General features: G+C 41.0%; 1 protein-coding gene across 2 annotated transcripts in view; it reads left to right on the plus strand.

Moving 5' to 3' along the window:
- The window catches only part of DHX38 (DEAH-box helicase 38), a 28,500-nt gene that overhangs the window by 129 nt on the left and 15,143 nt on the right, over window positions 1–13,228 (plus strand). Inside the window, exons 1-15 of one of the 2 annotated variants that reach the window (XM_074200011.1) lie at window positions 313–412; window positions 3,181–3,528; window positions 3,945–4,132; window positions 4,351–4,455; window positions 4,800–4,950; window positions 5,394–5,512; window positions 5,884–5,960; window positions 7,281–7,436; window positions 8,477–8,638; window positions 8,848–8,955; window positions 9,295–9,407; window positions 10,988–11,125; window positions 11,767–11,953; window positions 12,315–12,500; window positions 12,951–13,091. In XM_074200011.1, coding sequence (XP_074056112.1) covers window positions 3,200–3,528; window positions 3,945–4,132; window positions 4,351–4,455; window positions 4,800–4,950; window positions 5,394–5,512; window positions 5,884–5,960; window positions 7,281–7,436; window positions 8,477–8,638; window positions 8,848–8,955; window positions 9,295–9,407; window positions 10,988–11,125; window positions 11,767–11,953; window positions 12,315–12,500; window positions 12,951–13,091 — 2,160 coding nt within the window. In that variant the 5' untranslated portion in view covers window positions 313–412; window positions 3,181–3,199. Of the gene's footprint in view, window positions 1–312; window positions 413–3,180; window positions 3,529–3,944; window positions 4,133–4,350; window positions 4,456–4,799; window positions 4,951–5,393; window positions 5,513–5,883; window positions 5,961–7,280; window positions 7,437–8,476; window positions 8,639–8,847; window positions 8,956–9,294; window positions 9,408–10,987; window positions 11,126–11,766; window positions 11,954–12,314; window positions 12,501–12,950; window positions 13,092–13,228 lie in introns of those variants that run through there. The other variant, XM_074200006.1, reaches the window with a different exon arrangement.

Raw genomic sequence — 13,228 nt, forward strand, 5'->3', positions numbered from 1 at the left:
GAGTGGCCGCGTCCTCTTCTCCCGGGATCGGCCCCGCGTGGGGCTGCGGGCCGGGGTCCCCCCGGCGGCCCTTCCTCCCGGGGCCCGCAGAAGCTCCTCCGCCTTCCCAGCCGCCGGGCGAGGAGAGAAGCGGGGGGCCCGGCTCTGGGCCCGGGGCAGGGCGCTCCTCGCCCCCTGCTGGCTCGGAGCCGCGGCCGGACTGAGCCTCCCGAGGCCCGGCCTCGGGCCTTTGGGCTCCCGATGCGCCCCCGGCGCCCCGCGGGCCTGGCCGCCCGAGGCTCAGGTTCTGATTGCTTCTCTCGGAAGCACGATGCCCGGCCTCCCCTTAACGTTGAGTTTGTCGTTTAGCGAAAAGCCCCCGGGCCTGGGAAGGAACCCCGAGGTCGTCCGGCCGGGGACTCAGCTTTTACAGGTGGGGAAACTGAGGCGCAGGGCCTCCGGGTCGTGTCCGCTCTCCAGAACGAGCCACCCGATTTTGGGACCTTATTGCCGTGAAAATGCCCCTCCACAGAACTGCGGATGCCAAGGGGGATCGGGTCGATGCTTCTGGGTCTACCATGTGTCCTTTGCCTTTTTAAAGATGTCTTAAGGGATTAAAAAAGTATATAGAAAAACTGCTCTAAATCCTTATCGACTAAGAGAATTGCAGATGAAAGCTTCTCTGAGGTGCCACCTCACACCTCTCAGACTGGCCAATGGGACCAGAAAGGGCACTGATCATTGTTGGAAGGGTTGTGGGAAATCTGGGACACTAATACATTGTTGGTGGAGCTGTGAACTCATCCATCCTTTCTGGACAGCAATTTGGAATTATGCCCAAAGGGCAACAAAAATGTGCATACCCTTTGATCCAGCCCTACCACTATTGGGCCTATGCTCTGAAGAGATGATGAAAAAGGGTAAAAACATCATTCGTACAAAATATTCATAGCCTCCCTGTTTGTGGTGGCAAAGAATTGGAAATTAAGGGGTTGCCCATCAGTTGGGTAATGGTTGAACAACTGTGTCTATAGGAACATTATTGTTTTATAAGAAATCAGGAGGGATGGGATTTCAGAGAAGCCTGGAAATGTATGCGAAGTGAAATAAGTGAGCAGAACCAAAAAACCAGAAGAACGTACACCCCATAACAACGGGGTGATGATCAACCATGTTGAACATACTCATTTCAGCAGTACAATAATCAAAGACGGTTTTAAAAGACTTGTGATGGAAATCATCCATATCCAGAGAAGGAGGAACAGTGGAATTTAAATGAAGACCAAAGCTTATTATCTTCAAGTGTTAAAAGTTGTTTTATGTGTTATGTCATTTTCCCCCTAATATTTTTTTTTCCATTTGGATCTAAGTCTCTCACAGCGTCATCATTACAGATCTGTGTTTAGCATGGTTCTAAATGTAGAACCTATAGCAGATTACTTTCTGTCAGGCCGGGGGAGGGAAAGGAGAGAGAGGGAGAAAAATGTAAAACTCAAAACCTTGCCAAAAAAATGATTGATAAAAATTATCATTGCAGGTACTTGGAAAAACAAAATATTTTTAAAAGACATATTTTAATCAAAATTTTATTTTATTTTCCCAGTTACATGCAATGGTAGTTTTTCAACATTAGCAAATTTGTGAGTTCCACAGTTTTCTACCACCTCCCCCCCCCATGGCAGCAAATAGTCTAGTAAAAATTGTACATGTACATTTTTGTTTAACATTTATGTATTAGTCATGTTGTGAAAGAGGGGCCAGAATCAAAGGCAAAGGAAGGAAAAGCATAAGGAATTTAGATTCTGTGCTTTTATTTTCTTCTGCATGTAGATGGCATTGTAGCAAATCTCCCAGATTATCTTTGATCTCTGAGCTGCTGAGAGGAGTTGTATCCATCATAGTTGATCATCTCACGATATTGTTAATGTGTATAATGTTCTCTTGGTTCTGCTCCCTTTACTCAGCATCAGTTCATGTAATTCTTTTTATGCTTCTCTGAAGTTTGGCCACTTGTGTTTTCTTATAGAACAATAGTACTCCATAACATTCATATACTTGTGTAATTTGTTCAACCATCCTCCAATTGATAGGATTCCCCTCAATTTCCATTTCTTTGCTACTATGAAAAGAGCTGCTATGAATATTTTTGAAGAGGAGATTTTCCCCCTTTTAAATATTTCTTTTGTATATATGTCTAGTATTGGTATTGCTGAGTTGAAGAGTATGATCACTCCGTGGGCATAGTTACTGGATCAGTTCACCATTCCACCAAGAGTGCATTAATGTCCCAATAGAATTCTATTTTAAACCAAATGTTGTTGGATCAGTTTTAAGTAAGAATTTTACTACATACAAGGGGTTAAATGGTTTTAGAGTTACTGGTGGTTTTTTCTATTAGCTGTTTAGGAAGACAGTATTAGCACACTATTCTTTTTTGTTTGGTTTTTGCAAGGCAATAGAGTTAAGTAACTTGCCCAAGATCACACAGCTAGGTAATTATTAAATATCTGAGACCAGATTTGAATTCATGTCCTCTTGACTCCAGGGCTAGTGCTATATCCACTGCACCTCCAAAGCTGCCCTGAACTATTCTTTAATTATTATAATTCATTTAAGTAAATTATGCATTGTAGCATGACTTGTTTACACAGATGGGTACATAGTGAGTATTGCTCTTGTTCTTCTTTTTTTTTTTTTTTTTTTTAGGTTTTTGCAAGGCAAATGGGGTTAAGTGGCTTGCCCAAGGCCACACAGCTAGGTAATTATTAAGTGTCTGAGACTGGATTTGAACCCAGGTACTTCTGACTCCAGGGCCGGTGTTTTATCCACTGTGCCACCTAGCCGCCCCTTGCTCTTGTTCTTTAAGATAACATGTAGAATAAATGCCTGATGAAATATGGTAGTCCTCTCCTCTAGTAGCTACATTGCAAAAGGATTTACCACTGTTAATTTTCTGGGTTTTATATTAGAAGGATAAAAGGAGTTAGAAAGGTATTCTTTTAGTTTCTGTGAGATACAGGTAGCATGTTTATTTTGTTCTAATAAAACTTTCACTTAGCGAAGCCCGCTTCTTTTTGGGAATCTTTTTTATGTGTGAGTTGAGTTTAGGCTAAAAATAATTCAAGATGTTCTTGTATTCTCATTACTGAAACCATTCTAGGGAACTCTGAAACTTGTTTTCTTTCTTAATTGCCTTTTCAGAAAGTTGCCTAAACCTGTGATGGAAGACACTAATGATGAGGGTGAAGCCTCAATTCATCGTCTAGAAGGCATTGACCAGGAGACACAGGTTGGTGGTCTCATTTGCAAGAATAAAAGTGCAGCTAGTGAGCAACACGTTTTCAAAGCCCCTGCACCTCGTCCCTCATTGCTGGGGTTAGATCTGTTGGCTGCATTAAAACGGAGGGAACGAGAGGAAAAAGATGATGGGGAAGACAAGAAGAAGTCCAGAGTCTCTTCCTACAAAGACTGGGAAGAAAGCAAGGATGACCAAAAGGATTCTGAGGTGGATGGGGGTGACCAGGCCAGCCGAAGCAGCAGAAAAGACAGGTAAAATCACTTGGATGGTAGAATGAAAGGGTGATGAACTGATACACTGGTGTCCAATGGTACACTGGAGTAGTTGTATTTATTATTTAATTTTTTTCTTGGAACCTTAACATCCTCCATTAACACCTCTTCTTAAATTTTTTTAATGATCCCAGAAACTTAGGCATTTTTATCATATCAATGGAGAAGGAGACACTTATAAGAATAATTACTAACTAAAGATCAGGTGGTAACTTTGGTAGTTAAGGTAAGACTAGGGTGGTTAAGAGTCAAAACTTCTGACTTGGTCAGTGCTATTAGACTATTCTTTTGGGGAGATAGCAGATCAAAGGACAAACTACTTGTTTGGAGCAAGAAAGAATTTTTAGGGACAAAAAATCTTTTAGTAGCAATTTTTTTCTCCCCTCTTGTTTCAGACATTATCGAGCTGCCCGTGTAGAGACACCATCCCATCCTGGTGGTGTGAGTGAAGAGTTCTGGGAGCGTAGCAGACAAAGAGAACGGGAAAGGCGGGAACATGGTGTTTATGCCTCCTCCAAAGAAGAAAAGGACCGGAAAAAGGAGAGAACTCGGGATCGAGATTATGACCGGAAGAGAGATAGAGGTAAATTGGCTACTACTTCTGAGTAGCAGGGATGTCTGCTTTTCTGTGAGGGTAGGCTATGAGCAAGCAATGCTATCCTTGTATATCAGCAATTACTATCTGTTAAATAGCTGCTATGTGCCAGTGACTCTGATGGCCACTAGGGCTCCTAGATAGAATAAAACAAATCCCTACTCTCAAGGAGCTTGCATTCTAAACATATACCCAATTTTTGGAAGATGAACGGGATAGGAGTCGGCACAGCAGCAGATCAGATCGAGATGGAGGTTCAGAACGGAGCAGCAGGAGGAATGAACCAGAGAGCCCAAGACATCGACCCAGAGGTAAGTGTGACAGAGGTAACTCTAGGAGAGTAATCTCTCTTCTGTAGGTTTGAACTATCTTATTGCCTACAGTAAGGATGGGAATATTTACAATTTTATTCATGGGCTATATTTTGTCAATTAATTCATCCCCAAAATGCTCCAGGATTTATTGAATTTTGAATCAGCCTGTAGTTGCTTTGGCAATCCAGACCAATACAGCTGAGGATTGGAGGTTCCCTACCCTGGCCTAGAGTGTCCTGGCGTCAGATCTTGGTGGCAATAGTGTTCAGACCATAATTACCTAGCTATGTGGATGAAATGTGAAGTTGAACAATTATGTATCTTGTTTGCTTTGGTGCCAGATGCAGCAACTCCTTCACGCTCTAATTGGGAAGAAGAGGATAGTGCATATGGCAGCTCTCGGCGGTCTCAGTGGGAATCACCTTCCCCAGTACCTTCCTATCGGGATTCTGAAAGGAGTCATCGGAGTTCTTCCACTCGAGAGAAAGAAAGGTAATGTTCTGGGCCAAATAGCCCAACTTCACTTGTTGTTATTCATTTGTTTCATTTGTGTCTGATGCTTTGTGGACCTATTTAAAGTTTTCATGACAAAGATACTGGAGTAGTTTGCTATTTCCTTCTCCAGCTCATTTTTTAACAGATGAAAAACTGAGGCAAACAAGGTCAAGTGACTTGCTCAAGGTCACACTGCAAATATGTAACTGAGGCTAGATTTGATTTGATTCCATGACAGACACTCTACTACCTAACTGACCAACTTCACTTGGAAGGTGTCCAGAAGTTGGGTTATCTGTAAGATAATCATTAAAAATGACCAGGGTCAAAGAATCTGTAGTCGATTCAAGAGCAAAGGGGAAGGGAAATGTAAAAATATTGGTAATATTTTTTTTTGTTTGAAGAACTTGGTCAACGTTATCAATTTTTAATTTTTTCAGGTCTGTGAGGAGCAAGTGCCCAGATGACACACCTCTACCTACCCCATCATATAAGTACAATGAATGGGCAGATGACAGAAGACACCTGGGCTCTACCCCTCGGCTTTCCAGAGGTCGAGGTAACAGATAAAATGTGATAGGAAATAGAGAGATCAAATAACTGGGTGAAGGCTGCTTTTCCAGAAATGTGATCTGGGATGAACATGTCACATACACAGGCCGTGGATCACTTATGACCCACAACACTCCCAGATGTGACCAGACCAGATTAAAATGTGAATGGGAAATATTTAACAAAATAAAAAGTGCACTAAGATAATTCATATTGTACTCTAGAACTTGATTGGTATGCAGCTGCAAGGGGTTCTTGTGTCTGGATCAATGACCCTTGTTTCTCTTTGAGGTTGGCACCACTGGTCTGGTCCTCACAGTATGAGGACTCAAGGATGAGATAGGGACCATTTGGTATTAACAACTGATCATCTTCCAGGAAGGCGAGAAGAGGGAGAAGAAGGCATCTCCTTTGACACAGAAGAAGAGCGACAACAATGGGAAGATGACCAGAGGGTAAAGCCTTTTTCTTCTCCCATTCCTTTTTATGGGGAAAAGACCTATAGTTGTATTTGGGGGAAACGACTCTTTGTGAGCCTCTCAGCACTACATAATGGTTGGCTGTTAGGACTCGAAGGTCTAGCTGCCAACCTGTGGTACAGGGCTCCTTTAAAATAGATTTTCTTGTCCTCTCTTGTTTTTATTTCACTTGCATTTCTCAGGATCTCACTGTACTCCCCTCCACAGAAAGCAATTCATTGTATCAAAGGGGGAAAAAACAGCTCAACAAACAAACCCACAAGTTAGAAAGAATCTGACTCTGAGGGTTCCATGTCCATACTTCCCCCACTTTGAAGAGAAGTACCAGGTGTCTTAATGTACTTTTTTGAGTTCAAGGTTGGCCCAAGATTTTACAGCATTCACTTTTTTCTGGTCTTGTTCATACCGTTTATATTGTTGAAGTCATTGTGGATATTGTTTCTTTGGTTCTGTTTTTTAGATTTGCATCAGTTGTTTTTCTGTATTAATCCCATTTGTCATTTCTTGTACCACATCTATCTATATATATCTATATCTGTATCTGCACCTATCTATCTATTTATCAATATATCTACACACATACACAAACACAGAGAACTTGGTTAATCACTCCCTAATCTTTGGGTGTATTTCCATCATTTCCAGTTTTTGTCCTAAAAAGAGTGCTGCTCTAGATAGAGTTCTCTGTATGGGGCTTTTTTTGTCATAGGCATTTTTGGACATTCCTAGTAGTGAAATCTCAGGATCAGTGGCTATAAACATTTTAGTTACACTCTTAGAATGATTTCAAGTTCTTTACCCAAATAACTGGACAGGTCCCAGCTCCACTGAACAGTTCAGTGATAATCCTGCCTTTCTGCAATTAAGGAGTTGGTTTTTGACAAGAGTATTGCTGAAGTTATGGGCCAGTAGAAATGCTTAGTATTATTCAGTGTAGAAATTGAAGAATTCCCTGCTTATGGTAAATAGGTTCCATCACTTGGCACCTCCTTGGAGTCAGGTCAGACATAGCTCTTTTTGTTATCTGTTGGCGCCACCATGTGGTGTTTCTGTGAACTGCTACTATGCCCTATTCTAGGATATAATTCTCCTTCCTTATGTCTTTCTACCCAGCTACCCAACTAGGACAAGACTTTGGTTCAGCATTGTCACCTTGAAGATTACAGTGCATCAATTAAGCATTGTTGATATTTCATTAGATTTCTGTATCTATCTCCCTTGATTCTTTGGTATAAAAAACTCTCCTATTCAAAGACACTATCTCTTATAATACCTGCTTTTTCTTTTCAAATGTAGCAAGCTGATCGGGATTGGTACATGATGGATGAAGGCTATGATGAGTTTCATAACCCACTGGCTTACTCTTCGGAAGACTATGTGAAGAAACGAGAACAGCACCTGCACAAACAGAAGCAAAAACGTATCTCAGCCCAACGAAGACAAATCAATGAGGTAGAGATAGAAGTATCTAACCTAGTGTCTACTTGTCAACCTCAAACCTCATGATGGCAGTGATTGAATCTAGTAACTGGGCTATTTGTTGGTTATAGAGCCATGAGCAAATTGTTTTTTCCCCACTGTTTAAATGAAGTTGATGGTTGACACTTGAAGAATGTAGCAGTGTGAAGTTTGTAAAAATAAAACTTGCCATACCACTTATTTGGTGGGAGCTGCTGATGGGAAAATGACACATGATCTTATCTTCTAATCACATTAATTGTTTAATCTCTCTGATCCAAGTAGGATTATTTGTATCATGAGCGGATTGGGTGAGATGACTTCTGATATCTCTTCCAGCTTTAAATGTGAGAATGCATATATATTTGCTAGGGAAGCTGTCTGTTGGGTTTGATATGTCTAAAGGTTTTGAGTAGTTTGCTGATGCTCCACAAAATATTACAGTTTCTTCAGATTAATGACTTAATTCTACAAGGAACTACAAGTTAGATTCTGAAGAATCTCCTTCCTGTTTTTACTCTTTAGGTTTCATTTTCCAAATATGTTTATTGAAATTTCAATGAATTAGGGATAAGATGGGGGAGGTCATTATGGAAGTATTGCCAGATAGCAAACATTTGTTCTGAAAAAGATCTGGAAGTTCAAGTAAGTATGAGTAAGTAGTGCACTTTGGCAGCCCCAAAACTAAAGAAATCTTGGACTTCATTAAGAGAGACACAGTTTTGAGAATTATTCCTTTCTACTCTCCTCTCCTCTGGAGTACTCTTTACTTTTGTACTGCAGATGAACAAAATTGATATTAGAAAGTTGTCCAATGGAGAGTAGTCAGGATTGGGAGGAGCCTTGAGTTCTTAATGCCTTTTCCTCATTCTATAAGCAAAGGCTAGATGAGCACTTGACAAGTATATATTAATGGCCTTTACTTTCTGTTATTCCTTAATTCTGTTTAAGTAGCATTCTGTTCTGAGTCAACAAGTGAGTTTTCATTTTGCTATCTTGATTGATTTTTTGTGGCTGTTTTTGGAACCCCACAGGATAATGAACGCTGGGAGACCAATCGCATGTTGACAAGTGGTGTGGTCCATCGGCTTGAAGTTGATGAAGATTTTGAGGAAGATAATGCAGCCAAAGTGCATCTTCTGGTCCATAATCTGGTGCCACCATTTCTGGATGGGCGTATTGTTTTTACCAAACAGGTAAAGATGCCTCTGGATGGGAAGAGGAAATATAAAAGCTGGGACCAAAGACCCATGTGTCTCCTATGACTGCTGTTATAGTTTCTTGTGAAAAAAATTAGCATGCAGTTTTGTAGATGAGTGAATTTATGAACAAAAGCCATTTTAGTAAATAGGAGTCACGACCAAAGGGGAATTTCTCTTTTACTCTTTTTCATAATTTCCTGTAGCCAGAGCCTGTGATTCCAGTCAAGGATGCCACTTCTGATTTGGCCATTATTGCTCGAAAAGGCAGCCAGACAGTCCGCAAACATAGGGAACAAAAGGAACGTAAAAAGGTTGGTTTCATGGAATTGAGGAAACTGCACAGTGATCATTGGGTGGGATTATTTTGGAAGTGGTGTTTGGTTTTCTCTGGGCCTCTCAAGGAGAGCTCCTTTTGAGACCTGGCAAGAGCCTTGTGTGAGGAGAGTGAACTGCTTTCTTTTTCTGAACCCCTTCAGTTACATCAGTTACATGGTGAGTTCCCAGGGACACCTTAATTCTTGATAGTTGGGACCTGAAATTCAGCAATCCTATTGCCTTTTGGAAGTTTGCCCTTTGTCAGATGGTCAGATTGTTTGTAGACCTTGTAGTAGTACTGGATAGAATTGACCTACTTTTCTTGGATGTTTTAGGCCCAGCACAAGCATTGGGAACTGGCTGGTACCAAATTGGGAGACATCATGGGTGTCAAGAAAGAGGAAGAACCAGATAAGCCTCTGACAGAAGATGGCAAAGTAGACTATAGGTAGGAAGGAGGACCTTGATGGTACTTAAGCCTTCTTGATATTAGAATGGTACTTCCTTGGATTTGTTTTTTGTCCATTCAGGAGGTCAGGGTCTTTCAAAGAGACTAATAATTTGTAATGTGTTCAAAACTCAAGGACCATTGATTCAGAAAGTAGGATATTAATTTGATAAAGGATTTTTATGACTTTACTTTCCTCCCTCTTTTCCCTTTCTCCACAAAGCTCCTAGAAGCTAAATTTCAATTGTTAATATTCCCTAGGCTAAAGTCAGTAGGGTCTTATCTGGTTCTTTTGGACTATGCTAGGGGCTTTTTGTTAGTTATCTTCCAAGGTAAGTTGGTGATCAGCTTTTGACATGTTTTTCCTCTCCTTTTTCTCTACTTGGATGCACTTAACCACACATTCTGTTAATAAATTTGAAGTAATTAGATGAAGATACCAAAAAATAGCTTTAGTTAGATCTCAGAATCTGACATGTGCAGTCCCCTGAAAAAGTAGTGAAGCTTATGTGAATTGTTGGAGATCTAAACTAAGACCTCATCCATGCAAAGGAGATGGGTCACTCTTTCTTGCTGCTTCATTGGAAAGTGTATGGGCTTTTTAAAGAAATACCCTGGATAAATAAGAGAAACTATTGTCATATTGGTTTGGAGATAAAAAAGCCCAGCAGTGGATGAAGGGGGTGGTGGATTTTCTCACTCTGATTCTTTATACTGCTCTAGTACAACACTCTATAGTGTTAACAGTTTCATCCCTTAGAGAATTAAATTGAGGTAGCTTCAGGTTATTCAAAAATTATTAGTTGATTGCTTTAGTTTTGATCACTTTGGGGCAAATTTAATGAATTTGTCCACTTAGTGCACATGGCTTTCTCTGCTCCTCATTTGGCTTTATTTGATTTTGTGTTTAATAGATTCTCAGAGATTTGTTCCAGGTAATACCTTTTTCTTCAGGCTGCAGAGACTGCTCTTTATTATAGTATTTTATGTAACTTTAATGGTTTACTTTTTTTTTTCAGTCAACAAGCATTTTCTCCCCTCCCGATTAAAAAACAACGATATTTTTGTAACAAAACATACAAAGTTGAGCAAAACATATTCTCATTATGCCCATGTTCAGAAATATGTTTCATTAGGCATCTTGAATCCCTCAGCTCTCTGTCACAATATGGGAACATGATTGATCATAATGGGACCTCTAATTGATTAGTTTCTTCATTGATGAGAGTTCTTTAGTCTGTTAAAGTTGTCTGTCTTTACAGTGTTATTGTTATTGCTTCAGCTTACTTCACTCTGTGTTAATTTTGTCTTCCTAGATAGCACAATGATATTCTATCACGTAACTTATTCAGCCATTCCCTACTTGACGACACCCCTTTAACTTGCAGTTCCTTGTTACCACAAAAAGCTTCTATAAATATGTTTGTACATATGGAGCCTTCTTCTTTGATCATAATATTTGTCCAAGGTTTATTCCTCTTAATACAGTGACCTGGTTGTAGGTAAAGAACCATAAACTAAAGGCAAAAAATTAGCCAGGGACTAGGCATGGGCACAGGCTGCTGTTGTTTTGTTTTCAGGACTGAGCAGAAATTTGCTAATCACATGAAGAAAAAGAGTGAAGCCAGCAGTGAGTTTGCCAAAAAGAAGTCCATTCTGGAACAGAGACAGTACCTGCCTATCTTCGCTGTGCAGCAGGAGCTGCTGACTATTGTCAGGTATCACTGCCTGGGGGTGGTTCCTTATTGTGGAAGGTGAAGAAGGCAAAGGATTCTTTCCTGGGGTACCTGCAATTATACCAATGATACCAAATAGGTATCACAGCACAAGATGCCTCTAGTTCATGGAACATTTATCTTTTTCTCCCAAATTCCCCACTCATCTGGGACAAATCCCTTGTTTTCATTATTGTACCTTCAGAAAGCAGGGATTGGTGAGTTTGAGGCTGTCTTTTTTAAAAAAGATCTTTTTACTAGTGAGGTAGGTAGAGAGCCACTTGTGGAGTCTTGCTACTCGTGTATCCTGTGATCCTGGGCAAATCAGTGAACCTCATAGAGCATAGAGAAGTTGACCTGCATAGGTAGAGGGAGGTTCCTCACCCAGGTGTTCCATATCCCAGTGAAACCATGGGTCTATTTCTTGTCCTCTGAAAATCTCAATAAAACTAGTACAGAGACCTTCTTCTTCCCCCCCCCCACCTTTTTTAAATAAATGGATTTTTTCTGTTGTACTAGGCTTTCTCTGAGTAACTTGAGAGGGGAACTAGGACTTGGGTTGGAGATTGTGCCTTTGGGTATTTCTTTCTGGCTTTTTTCTTCCAGTTAAGTTCATTAACCTTTCTACTCTTCCTGCCCTCTAGAGACAACAGCATTGTGATAGTGGTGGGGGAGACCGGGAGTGGAAAGACCACTCAACTGACTCAGTACTTACATGAAGATGGTTATACAGACTATGGTATGATTGGTTGTACCCAACCCCGACGTGTGGCTGCTATGTCAGTGGCCAAGAGAGTCAGTGAAGAGATGGGAGGAAGCCTGGGAGAGGAGGTAAGCAAATAAGAAGGGACATTTGGGGGAATTTGGGGTAGTTGGATTTTTAGTTTGGTGACTCATTATTTGATATAGTACCTTTTTATTTTTTTTGCAAGGCAATGGGGTTAAGTGGCTTGCCCAAGGCCACACAGCTAGGTAATTATGAAGTGTCTAAGGCCAGATTTGAACTCAGGTACTCCTGACTCCAGGGCCGGTGCTCTATTCACTGTATCACCTAGCCGCCCCGATATAGTACCTTTTTAGTTCTGACTAGTTAGAATAGTATGATGCTGTGTCTCTCCTCGATGTCAGACTGAAGAATGTACATGAATCATGAGCTAACCTTAGCCCTTGGATCATCTCTCTGCTTTCATAGGTGGGTTATGCCATCCGCTTTGAAGACTGTACTTCTGAAAACACTGTGATAAAATACATGACAGATGGAATCCTGCTTAGAGAGTCCTTGCGAGAGGCTGACTTGGATCATTACAGTGCCATTATCATGGACGAAGCTCATGAACGGTCCCTGAACACAGATGTGCTGTTTGGGTTGCTTCGAGAGGTGGGGCTTTTTAGGCAGTCATCAAGTTTCTTCCTTATCATAATCACTGAATCTTTGTCCAGATTTATTTTAGCTAGCAGCAATGGAGAGTTGTTCTGATAGTCTGGAAGGGATTTGGGATTCATTTTGAAAAAGATGAAGTTATTTTTTTTTATGACCTGACTAAATTATGATGAAGATTCCCTGGCATTGTGCCTTAGACTTCTTTTTTTTGTTGGTTCATCTATTGCCTGTAACTTCTAGTTAGAGGTTCAACCTCAGGGTCTCATGTTTCTGAGGTCTCAGTCTTGAGATTACTAGGTAATTATTGAGATCTGACTTGATCGCCAGATGTATTGCCTTGTTTATGTGGGGATTATATTTTGTGTGGGGATTATATTGCCATAACAAGGTCTCAGAGGAGATGCCATCTTTTTGACAAGACCCCCCTGACATACATCTTCTGTTTAGGTGGTAGCTCGACGCTCAGACCTGAAGCTTATTGTCACATCAGCCACCATGGATGCGGAAAAGTTTGCTGCTTTCTTTGGAAATGTTCCCATCTTTCACATTCCTGGCCGAACCTTCCCTGTTGACATCCTCTTCAGCAAGGTACAAAGACCCCCAGCTCTGGAGAAGAGAAAATTGGGGAATAATGGACCAGGTGTGGAGGACTCCTGAGTCTGGCAGTGTCAGGGAAGTGTCATTCAGCTGTTTCTGCAGAGTCACTAAAGTGGAAGCCCAGGCTA

Source organism: Macrotis lagotis, chromosome 1 (genome assembly GCF_037893015.1).
Source record: "Macrotis lagotis isolate mMagLag1 chromosome 1, bilby.v1.9.chrom.fasta, whole genome shotgun sequence".
In the NCBI taxonomy this organism is placed as follows: Eukaryota; Metazoa; Chordata; class Mammalia; order Peramelemorphia; family Peramelidae; genus Macrotis; species Macrotis lagotis.